At 48.9% G+C, this 24,871-nt stretch overlaps 3 protein-coding genes across 4 annotated transcripts in view; 1 reads left to right on the top strand and 2 right to left on the bottom strand.

Moving 5' to 3' along the window:
* The first annotated feature begins 879 nt into the window (after positions 1 to 879).
* Positions 880 to 24,871, top strand: part of ppid (peptidylprolyl isomerase D) — a 314,679-nt gene continuing 290,687 nt past the window's right edge. The window contains exons 1-10 of one of the 2 annotated variants that reach the window (XM_060062387.1): positions 912 to 1,200; positions 2,233 to 2,373; positions 2,808 to 2,914; positions 3,568 to 3,756; positions 4,178 to 4,300; positions 7,462 to 7,568; positions 7,751 to 7,898; positions 8,949 to 9,035; positions 9,140 to 9,182; positions 12,375 to 12,689. In XM_060062387.1, coding sequence (XP_059918370.1) covers positions 1,116 to 1,200; positions 2,233 to 2,373; positions 2,808 to 2,914; positions 3,568 to 3,756; positions 4,178 to 4,300; positions 7,462 to 7,568; positions 7,751 to 7,898; positions 8,949 to 9,035; positions 9,140 to 9,182; positions 12,375 to 12,463 — 1,119 coding nt within the window. In that variant the 5' untranslated portion in view covers positions 912 to 1,115 and the 3' untranslated portion in view covers positions 12,464 to 12,689. Of the gene's footprint in view, positions 1,201 to 2,232; positions 2,374 to 2,807; positions 2,915 to 3,567; positions 3,757 to 4,177; positions 4,301 to 7,461; positions 7,569 to 7,750; positions 7,899 to 8,948; positions 9,036 to 9,139; positions 9,183 to 12,374; positions 12,690 to 24,871 lie in introns of those variants that run through there. The other variant, XM_060062388.1, reaches the window with a different exon arrangement.
* On the bottom strand, positions 11,932 to 20,819 carry etfdh (electron transfer flavoprotein dehydrogenase). The gene is made up of 13 exons (XM_060062386.1): positions 20,635 to 20,819; positions 19,803 to 19,958; positions 18,027 to 18,256; positions 17,810 to 17,891; positions 17,281 to 17,399; positions 15,922 to 15,999; positions 15,503 to 15,649; positions 15,003 to 15,143; positions 14,597 to 14,740; positions 14,210 to 14,381; positions 13,577 to 13,759; positions 13,201 to 13,422; positions 11,932 to 12,963 (listed from the first exon to the last, which is right to left on the bottom strand). Exons 1-13 carry the CDS (start codon positions 20,663 to 20,665, stop codon positions 12,800 to 12,802), a joined length of 1,869 nt encoding a protein of 622 aa, XP_059918369.1. The 5' UTR covers positions 20,666 to 20,819; the 3' UTR covers positions 11,932 to 12,799.
* The window catches only part of rxfp1 (relaxin family peptide receptor 1), a 62,119-nt gene continuing 60,559 nt past the window's right edge, over positions 23,312 to 24,871 (bottom strand). Inside the window, exon 18 of the mRNA XM_060062374.1 lies at positions 23,312 to 24,117. Coding sequence (XP_059918357.1) covers positions 23,654 to 24,117 — 464 coding nt within the window. The 3' untranslated portion in view covers positions 23,312 to 23,653. The remainder of the gene's footprint in view (positions 24,118 to 24,871) is intronic.

The following is a 24,871-nucleotide window of genomic DNA, read 5'->3' as shown; positions in this document are numbered from 1 at the left end:
TGATAGCTGGCCTCACAGACCTCCTATCTGTCCATTGGAGATGGGTCCAGGGCTCTGGTTTATTAATCCCAACATCTCATTTTATACTGCTGATACACACCAGAACAGGGGTCGGCAAACCTAGGCACGCGTGCCACCACTGGCACGGGCAACATAATCATGGGCACACTTAAAAAATATATATAAAAAAAACATATTTTTTATTTTATCTTTATTTTTATGAAAAGAAAATCACAGCACAATGCGGCAGCATAATCATTACTAACAATTTCTTTTTGCGCTTTATTCTGTTTTGGGCATTTCCTCCCAGTGCAAATATGTTTCAATTAGTTACAGAATTAGTGTTCTGAAACGGGATCAATTAATCGTTTTTAAACCTATGTTGTGAGTAATAGAGAAGAAGATATTTAAAATATTTTTGCAAGTGGCCTGTATGCATCGCCTTCACATGGTTTTGCAAAGCTGTACATGTCTTAAAGATATTGATTTGGATGGTTCCAGCATTCTCATATATTCTAGTTTTTTACATTTCTCACAGTGCAAATATTTTTTTGAATGAGTTTCTGAAAATTGTGTTTTAAGATGGGACATATGTAATTATAATTTGTAAACCCTTGTTGCAAAAAATATTTAAAAGGTTGATGCATGATTGTGGACTATATTGAAATAGTACAATTCCAGGTCTTCTGGAAATGTTTTTGGTCACTGTGTCATAATTCAGCTTATTTTAAATATATTGTTGCTCAAGGAAGGCACACTCATTAACAAGAAAATGTCAAACGGGCACTGCATGTTGAAAGGTTGCTGACCCCTGCACCAGAAGAACACATGATTGGACGGCCGACTCTGAGAGTCAGGTTCAAATGACAACCAAACTGTAGCATGTGATACATAGTACTGAATAAGTAACCACAATATAATATATTTATAAGGGCGGTATTCAAAATTGGTAATTGACGCCGCCAGAGGGCCCTCTACGCTCGTTTCTTCCTCTCGCGAGACTTGCAGCTCCTCGTGAGTTAGTGTGCGCTCCCGTTACCGGCTCCTGTGTTAGCAACTTAGCATTAGCACTCGGTTACCAGTCTGACTCTGTACCTGTCTTGTCTCTCGTCAAAATGTCTCACGCCATCCCGAGCAACAAGCCGTCCAACCACGAAAACCCGCGGGTCTTCTTTGACGTTGACATCGGCGGAGAGAGAGGTCGGAACATTTAAACACTCGTAACTAAGCTAGCCATTGCCAACCGCTAACTTCCTGGCGAATGTTAGCGGTTTGCATGGCTAGCTTAGCATAGTTTAGCATAGCATCCTCTGTTTCCCACTGAGAGACTCTTGAAGCTCTTCATTCATTAACAGGACGGGCTAATAAAGTGAGATCCTACGCTAGATGCCAGTTATAAATAAATAAATAAATAAATATATATAGTGTGTGTGTGTGTGTGTGTGTGTGTGTGTGTGTATATCTATATATTATATTTAAACAGTGATAGCTGCTGATTGTGTACTGTATATGGGTCAGACGCGAGGTCAAAGGTGAATCAGATTCTCTGTGGTCTGATGGACGGAACCACATGGTGTCCATCTATAGCTTCAGCAGCACATGAGGAGGTCCGGTGGGACAAGTCCTCATGATGACGACCACCAAGTCCTCATGATGAAGTCCACAAAGTTCTCATGGTGAGGGCCACCAGTTTCTCACCATGAGGATCACCTAGTTCAAGGTTCTGTCACTCCGACCTCAGTCCCGTCTGTTACCTGAGGTTCTGCTGCTTAATGTTAATAACTATCTACAAGTATATATTAACTCATTTCTGATGAGGATCTGCCGTCAGTCTGTCAAAGACTTAAATCCATTTAACAGAAGTATGGCCGGATGATAATCTTGTGATGCATTACAATTTAATTCTAAAGCGTATATATACGGATATGACGTGTATTAGTACTGACTGGGACAGTTTCACTCCCTTAACTGAATCTGTACGGCGCTGTGTGTCTGTACGGCGCTGTGTGTCTGTACGGCGCTGTGTGTCTGTACGGCGCTGTGTGTCTGTACGGCGCTGTGTGTCTGTAGGGGGCTGTATAAATAGAGTTCAAAGACAAATTCTGTACCGTCTCCTAACAATGAGGTCATCATGTCCTGTCCGATGGGGGCGTGGTCCCGGTACGATGTCCGGCCCCCCGCCAACATGGCCGCCAGAGCTCTCTGATGCTTTTTGTTTGTTTTTTGTTCCAGCGGGCCGACTCGTTCTGGAGCTGTTCGCCGACGTCACGCCCAGAACAGCGGAGAACTTCCGCGCTCTCTGCACCGGGGAGAAGGGCGAGGGGAAGGCCACCGGGAAGCCGCTGCACTTCAAGGCCTGCCCCTTCCACCGCAGTGAGTAGCGTTCAACACTGCTCCACTACAAAACCTTAAGCGCCCCTTCCACGGCAGTGAGTAGCGTTCAACATACTGCAGCGTTCAGCACTGCTCGACTACCAAAGCTTTAGCGCCCCTTCAGTGAGTAGCGTTCAACACATTGTAGTTTCAACGCACTGTTCAAGTGTGTTTGTCTTCAGTACCTCGGTATGGTCAGTATTTAAGATGGTCCGTACCGCGCTACGGTCAGTATTTAGGTTACTGTTCCATGAACCAGCCGGTCTCCACACCTAGGTAACACCACTGCTGTGGTTTCCATGGAAAAGGTAACCAGGAGCCATCCTCTCATGGTTGTCGGGAACATCGACAGGAAACGCTCGATGTCCATTGAACACGGTCGGGTGTAGTAAGCGGTAACCATGGTTACTAACCTCCTGGTCCCCCCCCCCCAGTCATCAAGAGCTTCATGATCCAGGGAGGGGATTTCTCCAACCAGGACGGGACGGGGGGCGAGAGCATATACGGAGAGAAGTTTGAAGATGAGAACTTCCACTACAAGGTAAGGTTGTGTCCTTTGACCTCAGCTGAGGTCTGACCCTAACCCACCGGCTCCCCGTCACACTGCCATGTTCTCACCTCATATGAAGCAGCTTCTAGTCTAGTGGCTGACGTAGTCCTCTAGTCTTGGCCCTAGACCCTTCTAGGGTATGAAGCAGTCTAAATCCGTCCCCTCTCCTAGCTAAGCCAGCGTAAACTCTGCCCCCTCTCCTGGCGAAGCTAGCACTAAGTTTGCCCCTTCTCCTAGCAAAGCTAACGCTATCTCCGCCCCCTCTCTTAGTGAAACCAGCGCTAACTCCGCCCCCTCTCCTAGCGAATCCAGCGCTAACTCCGCCCCCTCTCCTTGTGAATCCAGCGCTAACTCCACCCCCCTTTCCTAGTGAAGCCAACACCAACTCCGCCCACTCCTAGCGCTAACTCCGCCCCCTCCTAGCGAATCCAGTGCTAACTCCGCCCCCTCCTAGTGAAGCCAGCACTAACTCCGCCCCCTCCTAGTGCTAACTCCGCCCCCCTCTCAGAGTGAAGCCAGCACTAACTCCACCCCCTCTCCGAGTGAAGCCAGCGCTAACTCCGCCCCCTCTCCTAGTGAAGCCAGCGCTAACTCCGCCCCCTCTCCTAGTGAAGCCAGCGCTAACTCCGCCCCCTCTCCTGCAGCACGACCGGGTGGGTCTCCTCAGCATGGCCAACGCGGGGCCCAACACCAACGGCTCCCAGTTCTTCATCACCACGGTGGCCACGCCCCACCTGGATGGGAAGCACGTGGTGTTCGGCCAGGTGCTGCGTGGCCTGGGCCTCGTCAAGACCCTGGAGGCCACGGAGACCAGGGAAGACACGCCCGTCAAGGTACCGGCACCTCTGACCCCCACTGACCTGTCAGGGTATGACCTTTAACCCCCACCGACCTCTCAGGGTACAACCTTTAACCCCCACGGAGCTCTCAGGGTACAACCTTTAACCCCCACTGACCTATCGGGGTACGACCTTTAACCCCCACCTCTGACCCCCACTGACCGGTCAGGGTATGACCTTTAACCCCCACTGACCGGTCAGGGTATGACCTTTAACCCCCACTGACCTGTCAGGGTACGACCTTTAACCCCCACTGACATGTCGGGGTACGACCTTTAACCCCCGCTGACCTGTCGGGCTACGACCTTTAACCCCTACTGACCTGCCAGGGTAAGGCCTTTATCCCCTATTGACCTCTCGGAGTATGACCTCTGACTTGTGACCTCTGACCTGTGACCTCCGACCTGTCTTCCAGCCGTGCGTCATCGCAGACTGCGGTGAGCACCGGGACGGGGACGACTGGGGCGTGTCTCAGAGCGACGGCTCCGGCGACGCCCACCCAGAGTTCCCAGAGGACTCCGAGGTGGACTTCAAAGACGTACGTATGGAGGGGGGGGGAGCTTCATACCTATGGAGGGGGGGGGGTCATACCTATGGGGGGGGTCCTTGGTATGGGGGGGGGTGTCTTCTAGGGGTGGGAATCTCTTGGCACCTCACAATCTGAAGCGATTATCGATGCATCTCGATGCAACAATTTTTTGTACATTTCCATGCGTGATTTTCAAAAATATATACATCTGGGTTTGCTACTCAGAGTTTGCTAATCACTTCCTACTTTTGTGATGATCATTAAAGAAATCAACAGATGAATTAACTTATCTAATATTTCATAAGAGAGAAAGCTTTTGTCACAAATATGACTTTCTATGAACAATGCAATAATCAATGCAGCTTGCATTATAACACAATATGGAAGCATGTAAAAAATAGGTTTCAGATTTATTTTTACTTTCTTTTCTACGTCATTAAAGGAAAAGCTGCTCTTGAATTAGACAGAGTTCTTGTGTCTGGCTGTGAGTTTGAGCGCATGCTATACCAGTGGCGGACTCAGGGGGGGGGCAGGGGAGGCGACCGCCCCCCCTCGTGGCTCAATGGTTGAAAAAGCGCGCTAAAGTGCCCTTCAAGAGTGTCGAAAACGAGAGGAAATGCCTTATTGGCTGCCCTTTTCACGTGCAAAACATGATTAGGTGCCCTCTAGGGTGCTCCTTCATACAATAAATTATGATGATGTGCCCTCTAGAACAAGAAAATTCAATGACGTGCCTTAATGAGTGCCATTATAGTCCCCTTCTGCCCGCCTGGTGCCCTTTAAGTGCCCCCTTTAGTACCCTGATAGTGCCCTTCTGCCCGTCTGGAGCCCTTCTAGTGCCCTGATAGTCCCCTTCTGCCCATCTGGTGCCCTTCTAGTACCCTGATAGTGACCTTCTGCCCGTCTGGTCCTTCTAGTGCCCTTCCAGTGCCCTTCTAGTGCCCTTCTAGTACCCTGATAGTGCCCTTCTGCCCGTCTGGTCCTTCTAGTGCCCTTCCAGTGCCCTTCCAATGCCCTTCTAGTGCCCTGATAGTGCCCTTCTGCTCGTCTGGTCCTTATAGTGCCCTTCTAGTGCTCTTCTGCCCGTCTGGTGCCCTTCTAGTGCCCTTCTGCCCGTCTGGTGCCCCCATGGTTGAAAAAGTGTGCTAAAGTGCCCTCTATGGTTGTGAAAATGAGAGAAAGTGCCTTATTGGCTGCCCTTTACACGTGAACAAAATTTAATGAGTGCCCTTGGTAGCCCCTGATGATGATGATGTGCCCTCTGGAGCAAGAATATGGCAAACCGAAAAAAACATGTTGTGGTTAGCTATTGAGGTACAGACGTTCCTCTCTTTGGTAGCTGACGAACGGGGAATGCGAGGCTTTGCTTTCATGTGGCGTCGCCATGACAAACAGGTACATCGAGTGGTACTTAAATCTCCACTGGATAACGAAGCAAAAAGCGGATTAAGAGTATGTCAGTACCCATAGTGGAAAAGCGCAATTAGATGCCAAGTTAGAAAAACTTTGCATAATCCGTTTAAAATGTATACACATTTTTTGAGCGCTCAAGATCATTCAAGTGTAGGTCATTTCATGCAAGAGAGACGATAATGGTCAGCTATCACCTCAACATGAAGGAAAACTTCCTTAAAATTTTCCGTAGCTGGCTGTCAGCGGTCAAAGACTGTATGGTAGCGGCACATTGAATTTTCTCCAGTCTAATTTTTACTTAAAGGCACCCAGTGCAACTTTCGAGGCTTAAAAATAAACATTCAATTTCTAGTCTTTTTTACACGTAGTAAGTTTCAATAACTCCATACCATTACATACCGACATTTAAGCAGCAAAGATGAGACGTCGTTGTGTGGTGAGAACTGATACAAAATCGATAACAACAACAATGCCGCCATTTTCTTTATTTTTTGTAACCTACAATAAATAAAGCAGGCTTCCAGTCAATGGAAAAATGGCTTCTCCCCACCGGCGATTGTTGTTGTTTACGATTTTCTATCAGTTCTCACCACACAACGACGTCTCATCTTTGCTCCTTGAATGTCGATATGTAATGGTATGGAGTTATTGAAACTTACTACGTGTAAAAAAGACTAGAAATTGAATGTTTATTTTTCATTGAATGTTTACATAAAGTTGCACTGGGTGCCTTTAAATGTTAGTAAAGATGAAAGCAGTAAGGCATCCTCCTTTCTTTGGCTAAAATGTGAAAGTGCACAATGATGTGAACAACTCATTTTGGTGTTTATAAAGTCGCTAGAATAAGGGGAAACAGTGTCTTTGAAGCAAACAATTTTCTGGGGGATGACCCCCAGACCCCCCGTTTAAATTATGAGCCCAACTATTATTTTAAGTGCTACATGGAGATGTAACAAGTGCCCCGAATGGGACCTTCAAGGCAGCGCTTGCTAAGGTTAGGGGATAGGACCTTCCAGGCAGCGCTGCCTTTAAGGCTCCGTTGGGGGAACAAAACACCATCAAGATAGAAAAGCCACTGTGTCCGCTGGTGGGGCCCCATGTTGTCCAGAATGTGCCCTTTTTATTTTTTCGCCCCTGCCCTTCTAACACTCTTGAGTCCGCCACTGTGCTATACGTTGGCTGAATCGCAATCGTGTCAAGACAAATCAGATTGGCCAATACACACTGAACATAAATTCAATAATTTTAAAATTACAAAAATTATCCCTCTCTGGCGAACAGAATGTTGCAGCAGGCAAAAAAATATAATTATTAATTTATCTGCATCGAGACAGAATAGTTCTAGCGAGAATCGCGATGCATCGAAGAATTGATTATTTTTCCCACCCCTAGTGTCTTCATAGGTATGGGGGGGTCTTCATACCAATTCGGGGGTCCTAGGTATGGGGGAGAGCCGGGTCTTCATAAGTATGGTGGGGGGTCTTCATACCTATGGGGGTGGGTCTCCATAGGTATGGGGGGGGGGGGGGTCTTCGTAGGTCTTAGGTTAAGGAACAGAAGCTGTTGGGTCCTCATCCAGTTTTAACCTCTGCTGAGGTTTCAGCCATCTTCAAAGTGGACTAAATCCTGTTCCTCCTCCCTGGATCCCACAACAAAGTCCAGGTTGCTAGGGGGCGGTGTTGCTAGGGGGCGGTGTTGCTAGGGGCCGGTGTTGCTAGGGGCCAGTGTACTGATGCTGCCATGTGGTGTGGTTCCAGGTGGACAAGGTGCTCGCCGTGGCCGAAGACATCAAAAACATCGGAAACACCTTCTTCAAGAAGCAGGACTGGGCCTCGGCCACCAGGAAGTACTCCAAGGCCCTGAGGTGAGACTCCTCCTCCTCTGGTCGACAGGGGGGGACACTTCAAATGGTCCACGACATTACTGGTGAAGAACACCTCCAGGCATGAAGACATGAAGCCTCAGTTGAATAAGCCGGTGTGCCCTGATGGAGCGGGCGGAGCCAGAGGTCAGGACCTGACTGGGGGGGGGGGCTGTGGTCCTCAGGTACCTGGAGGTGAGCGGGGAGGTGGTGGAGGAGGACGAGGAGCTGCAGAGGAAGCTGGAGCCCACCGCGCTGAGCTGCACCCTCAACAAGGCCGCCTGCCAGCTGAAGCTCTGCCTCTGGCAGGAGGCACTGGACAGCTGCAACCAGGTGGGCCTGGGGGGGCCATGGGGGTCTGGAGGGGGCGGGGGGGACCAGGGGGAGCTACAGACCACCATGTGGGCCTTGGGAGACCAGGGCGACCAGGGAAGACCAGGAGGGGCTGGGGGGGACCGGAGGGACAGGGGGGGGCAGGGGAGACCAGGGGGAGCTACAGACCACCAGGTAGGCCTAGGGAGACCAGGGAAGACCAGGAGGGGCTGGGGGGGGACTGGAGGGACCAGGGGGGACTAGGGGGACCAGGGGAGACTAGAGACCACCAGGTGGGCCTAGGGAGACAAGGGAAGACCAGGGGGGGCGACTGGAGGGACCAGGGGGGGCTAGGGGGACCCCCAGGTGAGACCAGGTGTAGGTGATGGATGTGTTGTAAGTAGGGCCCGACCGATTCATCGGCCTGCCGATTTAATCGGCCGATTATAGCCTTTTTGAAAATAATCAACATCTGCCAAAAAGACGCAGATTACAACCGATTATTATTATTATTTTTTTTTTTGAAATGTTATTGCGCTTAGTATCCTGCAGATTGAGCTCCTACTCGCCTTGCTAACTAACAACTTTAGCTGGAGTAAAAAAGAGATTGAATTTTACCGTACAACATGAAAGCACGCTCGCTCACCTCACACAAGACGCGTTGTTTGAGCATGTTGTGCCTGTTTTTCTTTAGGTCCCAGGCCATGTTAATTTGTTATACTGTAGACTCTAACGGTGAGACCATACTGCTCAGCACGCACGTGTTAGTCACTGCTCACGAGCGGAGCACATTGGGAGTTATTTATTTATTTTACATTACACTCATTTTTGACTGTAAATGTATTCTAAAACACTCAAAGGTTCTGCATTCAATTCACATATTCGTCAAAAGTGTTTAAAGTATATTTAAGGTATCAAAAACTAAAAAAATCATAAACTTTTTTTGTTTTGTTTTTAATCAGCCGATTAAATCGTAATCGTAATTTTTCTCTGAAAATAATCGGCATCGGCACTCAAAAATCAATATCGGTCGGGCCCTAGTTGTAAGTCCGTCCTTGTTCTGAGCCGCAGGTGCTGGAGCTGAACGAGTCCAACACCAAAGCTCTGTTCCGCCGGGCCCAGGCTTGGCAGGGCCTCAAGGACCTGGACAAGGCCATGGTGAGAACCTCACACACACCTACAACAGCATGGTAGACAGGTCTGTACTGCAGGTAGGGACAGGTCTGTTCTGTCTCTGACTGCTGAGATTTTTTCCTCCACAGGCGGATCTGAAGAAAGCTCAGGAGATATCTCCTCAAGACAAAGGTAAGGCCCAGAGCCCCCTTAACCTCCCCTTTAATACCTGAACCTCCTGCAGTGCATCCCTGGGACTAGCCCCCAGAGAGCTGCTAGTGTTTCTTAGCCTCATGAAGCCCTATGCGGCCGTTACCACACCGCTCGTTAGAGATCCCCTTCTGCTGAGTCCCGAGAGGTAGGCAAGGCAATGCCGGGCAACTTTATTTATATAGCACTTTTCATACACAAGGCAGACTCAAAGTGCTTCACATATAAACATTGTCATACAATAAAATAAAATAAAACAAAAGAAAACATATGCAAAGAAATGGGTAAAATAGAAAGTTAAAAAGGCATTTTAGTATTAAAATAGAAAATAAAGGCAAAGTTAAAAAAGCTTTTTAGAAAGTGCAATGTATTTAAGATTTAGCAGAAAGTTAAAGCAAACATAAAAGTCTTCAGTCTTGTTTGAAAGGTGCTCAGAGTGCTCAGGTAGAACTAATCCAAACAGTAAGACCTGGTTTGATGAGCTCCTGAAGAAGTGTGGGATCATCGCCGTTTAGAGGTAAACCAGGCAGAAATCCTGTTTGTACCAGTTAAAGCGGTCTTCAGGTCAGTTTTTTCTATTTTCATTCCTTGGAATTTGAATCGGTCTGTAGATCAGGCACATAAGCACTTCGGTTCTGAAGAACTTCAGAAGTTAGTTATTTGGAAGAACAGCCTGATGGACATTTTGGGTCCAATAGGCGGACATGTTCAACATCTCAGATAAGACATGTCACCAAGTTTAGAGTTTAAATCCATCCCGGGGCTGCTTTAACTTGGACCGGGAGCTGTAGCGCCCCCTATGGGAACTCCAGCACCTAACCTTTTGGAGAGCTGCAAATAGGTCACTGTGAAACCTTGATGCATTCAGAGTTACTGACCGTAAAATACCCAGAGGTACCCACTGGGAATACCACATAATACCCAGAGGTACCCACTGGGAATACCACATAATACCCAGAGGTACCAACTGGGAATAACTCATAATATTCAGAGGTTCCAACTGGGAATACCTCATAATACCCAGGGGGACCCACTGGGAATACCTCATAACACCCAGAGGTACCCACTGGGAATACCTCATAACACCCAGGTAAGGTCTGTGGGGACACTTGTGGATCTAGACATCAGGGGCCGTATTCACAAAGCATTTTATCTTACCGCTAGGAGTGCTCCTAACTCGCGCTAAAACATTTTACGTAGGAGTTTTTTCTTAAAAGTTATTCACAAAGCCGCTGAGACCTACTCTTACTAAGGATAAATCACAAAGAGTGACGCGCCGTTGCTATGGATTACGTCAATTCTCGTGCACGAGTTTAGAAGCGTTCAGTTCGGTGATTGGTTGTTCAGACGAGCCCACTGAATCACCGAAAAACAAGGAAATAGCCTAGGCTAGAAATGAATTCCTATTAAGTAGTTATAGTGCAGTTAGCAGAATACACGCATGATGACAATTTTGTGCAGACCACGATAATGACGTTGTAGCCTGCACGTTCAAGAGAGAGAGAAAGCAAACAATAAAAATACGTAAAATCTAAAATAAAATAAATGTTACGAACTACCCAAGTGTTGACTGATTTGTGCCAAGGTGTTTACCTAAAATGTGTTTTCAAAGTGATCCCTAAATGCCTGTCCACTCGGTTCCACACGGCCAAATTCCTTGTAATGTTGATCGCCATCATCATCATCATCATCGTCTGGCTGTGGAATGTTCCTCCGCTTGCAGAGGTTGTGTAGAATGGCACATACAGTGATTACTGTGCTTGCCCTCTGGGGTGAGGCGTATTTCGCCGTGGAGGACATGAAACCGACGTTTCATCTGCCCAATTCCTCTCTCCACAACATTTCGTGTATGTTTGTGTGCTCGCAAAGAGCCAATACGATGTGTTTTACGCATAGGACTAAGCGTAATCTGCGTAATCACTTACATGTTACACTTTAACTGTGCTCCCGGTTTTGGATTAAGGTAGGGTGTCTAGAGCCACGTCTTGCATGGATAGTCACTGTCACCCAGCAAGTGACACCCAACTGGTACATCTCAAAAAGCTGCCTCAGACCGCTCACCATTAAAATGCGCGAATCATGGGTAGCTGAAGATCCAGGCCACTTTGCAACAACATCCAGTAGGCTGTTAAAATTTGCATCAAAAACAACCTGCGTGTTGATGGAATGCACTTTCTTCCTATTGACGAACCCGTCCTCGTCTTTTGATGGCGCAATTATTTTTATTTTTTATAAGTTATATATATTTTTTTATAATTTATAATTTTTATAACATTTTATTTCGGGACTAATCGGATTATTCCTGTTAGTCGGGGATGTTATTGCATCTCGCATTAACTCCACAATAAGTTGAATACCCTAACATTTCGTCTCGCAGGCATTTTAAGATTCTTTGTGAATAGGTCTTACTGAGTTAGGAGTCCTCTTGAGGACTTTTAAGCTCTCCTAGACTTAGGTGCTACTTTTAGTCCTAAAATACTTTGTGAATTGCTCTTAGTGAAAAAAGTTAGGAGTCCTAAATTTAAGAGTGACACGCCCATTATTTTTAGGAGTTACTCCTAAATTCGCCAGTTAGGACCTACTTTTAGCCCTAAGATCCTTTGTGAATACGGCCCCAGGTTCTCTGTGTTAAGGGTTAGCAATGTTAAGGGTTATTAAGTTACGGTGTATTAAGCCTTAAGTTCTCTGGGTATGATCATTGTTGGAAACAAGTACTGAACAAAACCAAAACAACATTTGAGATATTTTAATGCAGAAATTGTTTCATATCACAAGTTAACCTAAAATCTTTACATGGACTCCAAAAGGAAGTCTAAACTAGAGTGGATCTGGTACCGATACCAGTTTCGGATATGCCTCTTAATCCGCCTAAAATGCCATATAGGGTATCGGCGAGTACACAAGTCTAGGTGCCGATCCGATACCATAACATGACTCATTATAATTATTGATTATAAATGAACTAGTACTGAAAAAAATAAAAGGTAGACAGTAAGTGGAACCAACCATACATTACTGTCACCGTAAGAGAACCCCACTCAGAATAGGCGCTTGTGGAAGGTACAATGCTGAATCGGTTTATACTCTGAAAACTTCCTGTGAAAAAGTGGAGCGCCGTAATTGGCCGATGCAGGGATTGAGCAACCAATGAAACGCCTCCTTTGTGTTTTGCAGCGATCGCGGGCGAGATGAAGAGAGTCCAGATCAGCGTGAAGGAAGAGAAGGAGAAGGAGAAGAAGATCTATGCCAAGATGTTTGCATGAACCTCTCACCCCTTCAACTGCGTGGAGGTGTCTGAACTTCACCCCTTCATCTTTGTGGAGAGGAAGTTAACCTCTTCACCTGTGGAGGAGTCTGACCTGGTGTGTACCTGCGGTGCTTAATTTATTCCTGTGGTGTTCAGCCCTCCCCTACTGTATTGTTTTCTACATGAGTTCACTGACGTGTTCTCCGCGCCAAAGGGACTCGTGAAATAAACCATCAGCCTCATTCCGCTTTAATGTTCTTAACAACGCAATATATTACAGTCCTGCTGAGGCTCCAATCCACCTCCTCAGGGGTCATGTGTAGGCACGGTTAGCATCGACCAATCAAAAGGTTCACATCCCGTTGTAGGCGGGGCCTCCGCTGCCCTCCGGCACCACCCAGTTGATGTTCTGGCTGGGGTCCTTGATGTCGCACGTCTTGCAGTGGACGCAGTTCTGGGCGTTGATCTGCAGCCGCATCCCGGCGCCGTCGTCAGTGGGGACGTACTCGTACACGCCTGGGAGAGGGGGTCAAAGGGCACGGGTTAAAGGTCACAGGGATGTTCACGCCGGAGGTGAGGGGGTCAAAGGTCAGAGTCGTACACGCCTTGGGAGAGGGGCAAAGGTCACGGGGTCGTACACGCGTGAGGGGGTCAAAGGTCATCGGGACGTAATCGTACACGCCTTGGGAGAGGGCTCAAAGGTCACGGGTGGTCTACATCCTGGCCTACATGGCGGTCTACCTCCTGGTCTACCTGCGGGGCAGAAACGCTGCTCGGGCCCGTCGTAGATGGCCAGGTTGCGCTCCACCGGCACGCTGTCGTCCCTCAGCGTGAGGTGGGCGGGCTGGTCGCCCTCGTGGTTGGTCCCGCTCAGGGCCACCGACGACAGCAGGTCGAAGCTCAGCTTGCCGTCGGGCCGGGGGTACTCGATGGGGGTGCACTCCTTGGCCGGCTTCAGCTGGTCGGAGTCCAGACCTGCCGGGGGGGGGAAGGGGAGGCTGTTGCTATAGTAACACGTCTGGCTCAGCCCTGGGCTCCGTGTTGAAATCCCTCCCAACATTTTGAGCCGTCAGAATAAGATCTGCTTTAGTGTGGGTGCTGCCCCCCGGTGGTGGGGAGGTCAACCTACCGCAGTGCTTCAGGGTCCAGGGTTCCTTGCCCCTCAGGATCCAGTAGAAGATGCCGGTGTAGACCATGCCCCCGTACAGACCCAGGTAGTTGTGGAAGGAGGGCCGGATGTTCCTCACCGCGTGGAGCTCCTTCCACACCCACGACGCCTTCAGGCTCTCAGCGTACTCCGGGACGTGGAGACCTGGGGGGGACCAGTGAGACCAGTAAGACCAGGGGCACAGGGGGGACCAGGTATGACATTGTGTTTCTTTAGCGGTGGAGAGTTCATCATCAATGAAGAAACGACCCAAAAGTGTTCATAAGATTCATCAAATCAACAACCTGCCTCAGTGCTGCAATAAAATGCATTTACTGAGTAACTCAACATATCGAGGAGCTCATTTCTCTGTTGAACACAGTTGAAGATATTTGTCTTGTAGACGAGTTCTACAGTGAAGGAACTTTCCGTGATACAAAGGGAGTGGAGGAGTAACCAGGAGAAGAAACGGCATGGGAGAGTCACTCCTCTCCTCAGAAATGTTCTTTGAAGCTCTGCGGCCACGAGCAGCGAGATGTGGATCAAAAGGAACGGGATCCTTAGTACACCCCAGATGGGGGGGGAAGGAGGTACCTGAGGAGGGGGAGGAGTTACCTGCGGAGGGGGCGGAGTCCTCCTCCAGCACGGCCAGCCGAGGAAACACGGCCTCGGCAGCCAGCATGCCGCTCTTCATGGCCGTGTGCGTCCCTTTGATCTTGGGGACGTTCATGAAGCCAGGGCTGCAGCCAATCAGGATGCCTCCTGGGAAGGTCAGCTCTGGGATGGACTGTAGGGGTCAGAGGTCACAGGGTCACCCCGGGCAGACGACCTCTCTCACCCCAGATGCTAACCCTCACCTGTCCTAGATGGACAGCTGGGTATGGATCAGTGGTTCTACTGACTGGTTAGACCACAGTGGGGGTTCTACTGACTCATTAGACCTCAGTGGGGGTTCTATTGACTGGTTAGACCTCACTGGGGGTTCTGACTGAATAGACCCACCTGGACCCCGCCCTCGTTGAGGGCACGCGCCCCGTAGCCGATGCGCTCGCCCCCCTCCAGGGTGGGGGCAACGAACGGGTGGTGCTTCCACCGCTGGAACTCTCTGAAGGGACTCAGGTAGGGGTTGGAGTAGTCAAGACCCACCTGGGGAACACAGATCAACACATAAACAACGAGGAACCAACACATCAACACCGAAGAACCAACACATCAACACCGAAGAACCAACACCGAAGAAGCAACACATCAACACCGAAGAACCAACACATCAACACTGAAGAACCAATAAAGACACCTGGGAACCAACACTAGAGCTGTGGTTTGGGGCGGATCTTTTATTTATTTACAGATCTTAAGATCTGTAAACCTTAAGATCCCCCCCCCCCCCCCCCCCCCCCCGACTCACCACGAAGCCTAGGGCCACCAGCGGCTCGCCCTCGTTGAGGTGGTAAAGAAAGGAGCCCCCGTAGGTGTGTCTGTTGAGCGGCCAGCCCACCGAGTGCTCCACCCGGCCCGGACGCCACTTCTCCGGACGCACCACCCACACCTGGATAACCAGGCAGCACACAGGAAGTGGTCAGCACACACAGGAAGCAGTTGGCACACACAGAAAACGGTCACACAGGAAGAGCAGAGAGGCTCAAGAGAGCAGAGCAGCACTTACATGAACAGTGTTAGTATGATGACATGAAGGGTGAGGGTGGAGGGGTGATGAAGGGTGGAGGGGTGAGGATAAAGAGGTGAAGGGGTGAAGATGAAGGGGTGAGGTTGGAGGGGTGAGGATGATGGGGGGGGGGATGGAGGGGTGAGGATAAAGGGGTGGAGGGGTGAGGATAAAGGGGTGGGGGGGTGAGGGGAACATGAAGGGAAGATGAAGGGTTGAAGATGAAGGGGCGAGTGCTGTACCTCCTTGAGTCCGATGGCGTAGGTCTGAGGCTCACAGTTCTGCCTCAGGTTGAAGTGCCGGTAGAGCTGCTTGGCCAGATGGCCGTGGCAGCCCTCCCCGAACAGAGTGACCTGGGCGTGCAGCTCCATGCCCCGCTCAAAGGTGTCCTGGGGAGAGGCAGACTTTAACTACCACCCCACCATCTGCCCTGGAGCCATCTGCCCTTGGGCCAGGCAGAGATTGAACACCCCCACTCTGGTCGGGTAGGTCTGTCTGATTACAACATCCCTTGAAGAGGACCCTCCTCTTAAAAAGCCAGAGGGCAGCAGACAGGAACAAGACCTCCACAACAAACAGGTGCACTGATATATGATGAAATTAGAGGGGTGGAGGAGGGGGGGTCAGGGGGAGAGGAGGGGAAGGGGGTCAGAAGACATACCTTAGGAGAGCCGTCCTTAGCGATTCCCACGTCGTTGGTGGCGATGCCTTTAACGCTCCCGTCTTCATGGAACAGAACCTGGGGAGCAGAGAGCAGGGTCACCAGGGGGACCCAGCACACCTCCACCCACCACACCTCCACCCACCCACCAACCAACCAATCAATCCTTTATTCAACCAGGTAGAAATAAAATCTCGACTATGTATGAAAATTAAATCACTACAGCTCAAATAAAAATAAATAAACCGCGACAGAAAAAATGAATACACCTGGCTGTTATCAAAAATAGAAATTTACAAGCAGTTGCATTTTCCGAGAGAACTAGCTTCCCTGTCCTTCAGCATTACTTTGAATTCCCCTAAGGTAACCAGCTCCGACAGCTTCAGGGGCTTTTGTACAGTGCTCCAGGCAGAAGGCGCAGCATAGTTAAAGTCATTTTTCCCTTACTCAGTTCTAGCCCTGAGTACCAACATCTGTAGAGCGCAAACCATAATTAACTTTGTTTGAAGACATGTTAATAAGACACATTAACAGGTCTCCTATTTATGACACATAAATAGGAGGGGACCAGTCCAATGAGACACTTATAAAAACGACCAGTGTGAGAGTCTGCGTACAGAGAGTGATGGATATTCTGCAGAGGCATACAGGGTTCAATGATGGACACGATTTCCACAGCCAGTTAAAAATCACAGAGCATAGTGCTAGACAGCATCCAATTTTTGGAGGTACTGGTCAGGTGCGTTCATAAATAGCAGGTCACCGTAATCCAACAATGGTAAAAAGGTTGCAGTGAACAAATGTTTCCTGGCCTGCATTTTGAAGCATGATTTATTTCTAAAAAAGAAACCAAATTAAATTTTCAATTTGGAAGTTTTTCAATATGAATATTATATTTTCTTCAATAATAAAACCCAGGTATTTGTTCAAATTGACCCTTTCAATTTTGACCTTGTGGGTTGTTAAAAGCTTTGCCAGACCTTTTTGAAGCCCTTTACCATTTGAAAAAAATGTTGGGACTGTAAAACATCCAAAGCAGACTACAGGAAATGAAAAGTTTCTACAACTGAAGGGGATGATCAATAAATAACAGTATCATCTGCATAGAAATGACAGGCAGCATTGGATATTTTGTCACAAAGATTGTTTACATATAGTGAGAACAACAATGGCCCTAGTATGGAACCCTGGGGCACGCCCTTTGACACCCTACCTCAACAACCATCCCTCTTCTCCACCCACCACATCACCCCTCTCCTCCACTCAACCATCACACCTCCACCCACCACCACACCCCCCCTCTCCTCCACACAAACAACACAATCTAGGTGGGGCGTGATACACGGGTGTAGCGGTCACCTCTGCGGCGGCGTAGCCCGGGTACAGCTCCACCCCCAGCTCCTCCGCCTGCTCCCCCAGCCAGCGCACCAGGTTCCCCAGACGCACGATGTAGTTCCCGTGGTTGTTCATGGGCAGACCTGGGGGGTCAGACAACATCAGGGGGGGGTCGGACCACATCAAGGGGGGGGGGGGGGGGGGGTGAGACCACATCACAAAGGACCAGGGCAATCAGCATTTATACACTACACATCTATAGATATGTTATATATAAATATCTCTATATAAAGATTTCTAAAGATATGTTATCTATAGATATCTCTATATAAAAATATCAATATATGTTTTCTATAGATTTCTCTACATAAAGATATCTATAGATAGATATGTTATATAGTGACATCTATGTTTTCTCCATGCATTCAACAGCTGCTGCAAAACTTTGACATGTTTTTTATTCCATCTAATAAATACGTATATCGACCGATAAATAAAGTCATAGAACGTGAATCCTTTTAGAGGGGCTGTAGAGGGAGATGGAAGGCCCTACCTGGCAACATGGGGACCGGAATCCTGTGCTTCTCTGTCAGGATGCTGAAAATATCCTCAGTTACTGGAGTGTGGAGGGGGGCCTGAGAGAGAGAGACAGAGACAGAGACAGACAGACAGACAGAGATTAATGAGAGGGTGAAGGAGATATTAATAGAGAAATTAAAGAGAGGGTCAGGGAGACATATGCAGAGAGACATAAGGGGGAGGGGACTCACCCCTCTCTCCTTCCAGTCGGGCAGCAGCTCGTTGAGGGCGCTGGGCTCCAGACAGGCCCCTGAGAGGGTGTGGGCTCCGATCTGAGACGCCTTCTCCACCACGCACACCCGCACCTCCCGCTCCTCAGCCAGCGCCAGCTGCTTCAGCCGGATGGCGGCGGACAGGCCGGCGGGCCCCGCCCCCACCACCACCACGTCTGCCTGGTCCGCGAAGCGCTCCATCTCCGTCCCTGCAGCAAGCACCGCGCCCACTTCCTGTTAGAGTCACTGGCTGCGTTTCACATCGCCTGCATGCACGAGACTTGAGAACATCCGCCGGAACTAGTCAGAAACACGTCAAGTTCCCGCCATGTCAAGTCGGACACAGGCGCACTCCTCGTAGTTTGAACAGGCATAGTTTCGGAGAGGGCACGCCTCTATGGAAGGAGTTATGTCATTTCTCCCGTGGGAAATTCCACGTGGTAATTACTACCAACTAGGGCAAGGTTTTGCCATGTTGAGGGGTGTTTCTTATGTCCGCATTATTTGAGACCATATGCACAGAAAAGCAGACGGAGGGAGTTACTCTACAGCTCCCGCAAGTTTTTAAAGCCATGTGACATGTCGCATAGGGAAGTTATCACCAGCATTTCTGACTTTTTTTCCCAGGATGCATTATGTTATGCGAGGCAACGCAACGCATACTTGATCTGAAGCGCGCCCACTCTTTAGGAACACTGAAGGTTTCATCCATGCCTTGCTTGAAGGCAAAGACCTTCGAGAGGGTTGGAACCACGGACTGAGAGCAGTCCTAACCGTAGCCATGGGAACCGTTGGCATATTTCTATATCTAAAGATATATCTATGTCTACACTTACATTCAGGGGATTTAGCAGACACTTTTATCCATAATAACGACTTACGATAAGTACATTTGTCAGAAGAGAAACAACAATATATCGCTGTCAGCACAGTAAGGAGGTTCATAGAACCAAGTGCCAAGCACTAACAATCACTATTCTATCCCATTCCCCGTATACAACAGAGATAGCTAGGATAAGATGCTACACATTTTAGAACTATAACTAAGTGCGAGGTACAGTAAGTAAGGGCCTACATTAAGTGCCAGGAAGAGCATGCACGTGGCTATGCAGAGTCTAGGTGAACTCTGATCAAGTGTATACCATATCTATCTTTATACAACGGTTAGTTCCGACCAAGTTTGATTGGACAAGAGGCATTCCATGAGTGCTGATAGAGTATAACAGCACCGGTTCTTTTAACTATACATGAAATCACTCCGCTTTACAGGTGTTTTAAAAACCGTTAATAATATTCACGATATTTATGTAGCTTAGATTGCAACAAACTTTGCAACGCAACGATGAACATGTTTTCATACGTAACATTTGAGGTGAATTACGAATGGTCGTCAGAAGAAGACGAAGGGAAGGAAAGAAGGCTGGATACTTCAGCGCAAACCTCCAGGTAAATAAATCATTACATAAACAAACAAATCAGAATCTGTTGTTGCTTATTACTGTTAACTAATAAATGGTGCTTGTAGAACTGTTGTATAAAATCCATATCACACTCAAGGTCGTGCTGTTGTACTGATATGCTGATATTCAGTATCACTGCACAACCTCGAGTGTGATATTGCTTATATCTATATCTCTCGCTATATATATATATATATATATATATATATATATAGAGAGATATAGATCTATATATATATAGATCTATATCTTTCTATATATATATCTATATCTCTCCCTCAGGGGGGGTCCTCACCCTCCCAGCGGGGGTCCTGGTCCCGGGGGTGGATGCTGTAGTGGGTGGTGATCTTGGGGGCGTCGCTGCTGGCCCAGCGGCGGGCGGTGGGCCGGACTCCAAGGGCCCCGGGGTCCAGACGGGGGCATCTTCTCAGGGCCCGTACACATCGCCCTGCTGTTGGGGGGGGGGGGGGGGGGGGACGGACGGACGGACGGACGACAGAGCGTCAGAACCAGATCCAATCGGACTAGACCCCCGCTCCCCTCATCGTGTTTTAACGGACGGTGATATAGACTGTAAACTACATTTACATTTAGGGCATTTAGTATATAAAATATATAAACATGCGTTATAACTAACGTCGTGGAGGCTACACAGCTACATTTCAAGCTCCACCTTGACCAAACAAACTCCACCTCAATAACAAATCAAACTCCCGATAAAGTGTGAGGAAGGGAGGAATGGTGACATCATGAAATCACAGCTCTGCAGCGTGGTCTGACAGCTGTCGGGACAGGGGCTTCATCAGATCTGCTTCACGTGTACAGCGACCACACTGACGTCACGCTGCAAGGACACCTCCGTGACCCGGTCCTGGTGACCTTTGACCCACAATCTCCTTGACCCGTTCCTGCTGACCTTTCACCCAGAACCTCCTTGACCCGGTTCTGCTGACCTTTCACCCACATCCAGATCCTCGCTCCAGGGCTCTTCCCACCCCCGATTACTGATCCCTGATTGGTCTGGTCACCGGGAGGACGGGCGGATGTGATCCCGGTTCAACTCAGAACCTTTAACCCTGAGTGTAGCAGAGGGCTAGAGCTGTAGAGTTAGCCGAGCTAGCACTCACCATGAAACCAGTATCTGCCGGCGGGGAACATCGTTGACGTCAGCTCACTTCTTCATCAGCAGGGGGTCTGCATCAGGAACAGTCAGATTAACTTTAAAAGCTAGGCAGAGGTGGACACCATCCTGCTTTACACAACGAACCACCTTACGAAACACGGGTCATAACATACCTCTGCGCCTGCGCACCAACCCAGCGTCGTCGACCAATCAGAGTCCAGTATATCGTTAAAGGGTCCGCGTCCTTTAGTTTAGTTCTATCGTCCTGGTTTTCTACATAACCTTTTATTTCTCCCGCCCAACATTATCCATATCAACATGTAAGTTAGTTATCTTAGACAAGGAATCAGCAACATTTAGAGGATTATTAACAGCACAGGCATTGAGTATATATAGATATAGATATAAAATAAATTAATTTTATCATTTATCATTATTTACCCATTTATGGGTAAATAATGATAACAACGTGATTAGCGAGTAAGGAATGTGAGAGAAAATAGAGTTATGTTTTAGACTAGAGTTAAAGTTTAATCCCTACTGGTCAGAGGACTGCAGCCAGGCCGAGGATCTGACCCCCAGTCAGCCCCGGGACGTGGTCTCTAGTCGTGGACCTGGTCTGACCCCCAATCAGCCCCGGGACGTGGTCTCTAGTCTTGGACCTGGTCTGACCCCCAGTCCAGCCCAGCATGTGGTCTCTAGTCCTGGACCTGGTCTGACCCCCAGTCCAGCCCATGTGGTCTCTGTCCTGAACTGAGGATCTGTTCAGTAGAACCTGGAGGGGTCTGCTTCACTACAACCATAAAGGTAGTGGCTATTCGTATGGCGACCGTAAGAATAGCATTTAGGCTATTCGTACGGCACACCGTAAAAATACTGCATTAGTCTATTTTCACGGCAAGTTATGGTTATGGTTATGGTTAGGGTTAGGGTTAGGGTAAGGGTTAGGGTTAGGGTTAGGGTAAGGGTTAGGGTTAGTGTTATTACTATAATTACGGTCGGCCCGGTTAGGGTTAGGGTTAGCGCCGAGCAGACTGATAGGTCAAGTGCGGTCATGTGACAAGCTCGGTCGCCGTACGAATAGCCACTGCCAACAATAAAATAACGTCTGGCCTCATGTTAACGTTCATATTCAGTTAGCATAATAAAATATATATATATTTTTTTACATTGATACATATATTTTATACTATCGTTCTTACTTATATGATCATTTATTTTCACTGTAGGCCTACTATTGTACTGCTGTATTTTATACTGTTCTGTTAAGCACCTTGTGCACGAAAGGCGCTATGTAAATAAAGTTTGTTTTGTATGGTATGGTGTATTGGTAAACTTAATATGCAAGAGAAGAGGATACCTAAATCTGCAGACAGCAGAGGGCAGAGCCCTGACTGGAGCCCAGAGCTCGTTCACAACACAGGGGAACGCAAACACACAACCTTTAATGACATTTTCAAACGTTACCCATTTATTACACAAAGAAATGTTTGGCCTCAAATGTTTTTAAAATAAATGAGTAATTTCATAGACATCCATAGAGACAACACATTCAGACAGTAATACTGGCAGTAAAGACACAACAGGGTTCTAGTTATCACCACTCCTACACACAAACCACTCAGCTCAGTAACAATGTACAGAGGGAACATGATATGTACAATCCGAACAGAAACCATTTACCAGCCCTTGAGATGGGGGGGGGGGAGGAGGGAGGAGGGAGATATGGGCTGAGGCTTTATGTCGCCCTCAGTAAACACAGTGTTACACTCAAGGTTTGTATGTTTATTACAAATGCTGCTGTCAGGCAATGCTTCAGTAAAATCTAACCGCTCATTTCGTCTATTGTTAACCCACCATGGAGTATGAAGATGAGTGCTGGTTAACCGGTTCAGTCCAATGCCTCCTGACCCACATGCATCTCACCCCTGCGGGGCTGCTCTCTCAAACCCATTTCACGCAGCTTTTTAAAGCAGTTCATCACAATCCGTTCTGAGTCACGTCAATCACAGTTCCTCGAATTGAAGTCGCCATTTACAAAACCACACACACACATAGTGGAGATTGGCTCCGGGTTCACCTCCTCTCTGCGTCGGAGAACGGTTGTGTTTTTATTTACCATTCTAGCTCTCTGACAGCTCAACCTTGAGCAGAACAGAAACACTGGAGTCGTTTTATTTTGTGCGTCAGTCTCTCAGCCCGAGTCTAGCGGTAGTGAGGGTCGTTTGGTGGTCCTCATAGTGGAACGGGTTGGTTTCTGTGTTGTGTTTCCAAGCAGTCCCTGTTGTTTAGAAGGTTCACAAAAGTAGCTGTGTGCACATCCCACCTTCTGGCCAGGTGCGGGAGAAATAAAGTAGTATTGAGTGAAAGAAATGTAATGTCTCAGCAGCACTGCTTCACGTTGTTGAGGACCCAGGAGGACCTTGGAGAGGGTTTGTAGAGTGTGTCTGACTCACAGTCCCTGAGCCAAACACCTCCAAGTTGTCTGAACACCACGCCCCCTTGTGATGTCACCATGTCACAGGGCGGGGCTTGTGGTGGCTCCTCCCCCTCCCAGCGGGGGGGGGGGGGGGGGGGGGACCCCTTTAACAGCAGAACAGAGTGAGGGTTCTTCACCTGCCTCAAACTGGAGGCTATTTGGAAGAATTATAGAACCTTCTTTTATCTTCAGTGTGCTCTGGCCCACCATCGCTCCGTCCCTGAGAGGGAGAGACCTAGGTGGGGTCTGGGGTGGGCCTGGGGGGCAGAGGGTCCTGGATGGGGTCTAGGAGGGGTCTAGGAGTGGGGGTCGGACCTGGTGGGGAGGGGGTCCTGAAGGGGGTCTACGTGGGGACTAGGAGGGGTCTAGGAGTGGAAGGTGGGCCTGCGGGGGGGGGGGGGGGGGGGGGTGTCCTGAAGGGGGTCTGGTAGTGGTCTAGGAGTGGGGGGTGGACCTGGCGGGGAGTGTGGAGGTTCATGGAGGGGGTCTAGGTGGGGTCTTGTCCTGGGGGGTGGCCCTGGTGGGGAGGGGTCCTGGATGGGGCCTAGGTGGAGTCTAGGACGGGGTCTAGGAGTAGGGAGTGGTTCCCTGGGGGGGTCGTCTGGATCTGGTTTGGATGAAGGATCTGGAGGTTCTGCTGGAGGTCGAGGTGGACCTCATAGGGAGGGGAGACCTGGACCGGGTCTTGGGGCGGTAGGTGGACCTTCTCTGGGGAGTCCCGGTGGAGGGGGCGGGGGGGGCTGAGGCTGACCTTCTCGGGGGGGTAAGTCTGGACCTCCGGGGGCGTTGGGGGGGGAGGGCTGTTCTCCTGCAGCGGCCACATCTCCTGCCAGGTCAGGGAGGGGTGGTGGGCCGACGGGGCCCCCAGCAGGGGCCTCTGCTGCCGGTAGTTGGACCAGACGCGGACCAGTGTCTCCTTGAAGGGCCGCGTGGTCAGGGTGTAGAGGATGGGGTTCAGAGCACTGTTGATGGGCAGGATGAAGATCACCACCCAGGAGCAGATAGTACCTGGGGGGGGGGGGGGGGGGGGGAGAGAGAGAGGGGAGAGGGGGGGAGAGGGGGAAGAGAGGGGGGAGGGGGAGAGAGAGAGAGAGAGAGAGAGAGAGAGAGAGAGAGAGAGAGAGAGAGAGAGAGAGAGAGAGAGAGAGAGAGAGAGAGAGAGAGAGAGAGAGTGAGTGAGTGAGTGAGTGAGTGAGTGAGTGAGTGAGTGAGTGAGTGAGTGAGTGAGTGAGTGAGTGAGTGAGTGAGTGAGTGAGAGAGAGAGAGAGAGAGAGAGAGAGAGAGAGAGCAACAGAGAGAATCAGAAGGAGAAGTCAGTGTTAGATGTACACAGCCTGTGATGTCCACATCTATATTGTAGTGGTGTCTGTCCCGACTCCCGACCCAAGATCAAAGTCAGAGTAGTTTAAATTATAAAGTTTAATGTGAAACATCTCAACTAGCTCGTAGCTCAAAACAGGGACGTGCACAGGGGGGTTTCTCAGGTAGGGATGTTACGGTAACGGTAAACCCCTATCATTTTTTTGTCAATAACAATTACCGTTTTCATGTAAAATACAATTATTATCTCGGTGGATAACTGCGCCCGCGGTGTGAAAACCGTTAAATACTTCCCAGCGCTTCATCCGAGTCTCTTGAAGTTGCCGCGCAGGCGCACTGTGTAGCCTATAACAAAGTGTTTTTTTAAGTTTCTTGAAGTTGGAATCATGGTGGAAGGAGGAGACGACAGCGCTCAAGACATCCATCCGTAGTATTCAAATAA

Source organism: Gadus macrocephalus, chromosome 10 (assembly GCF_031168955.1).
Source record: "Gadus macrocephalus chromosome 10, ASM3116895v1".
Classification (NCBI taxonomy): domain Eukaryota; kingdom Metazoa; phylum Chordata; class Actinopteri; order Gadiformes; family Gadidae; genus Gadus; species Gadus macrocephalus.
This window is presented reverse-complemented; position numbering and strand designations above follow the sequence as displayed.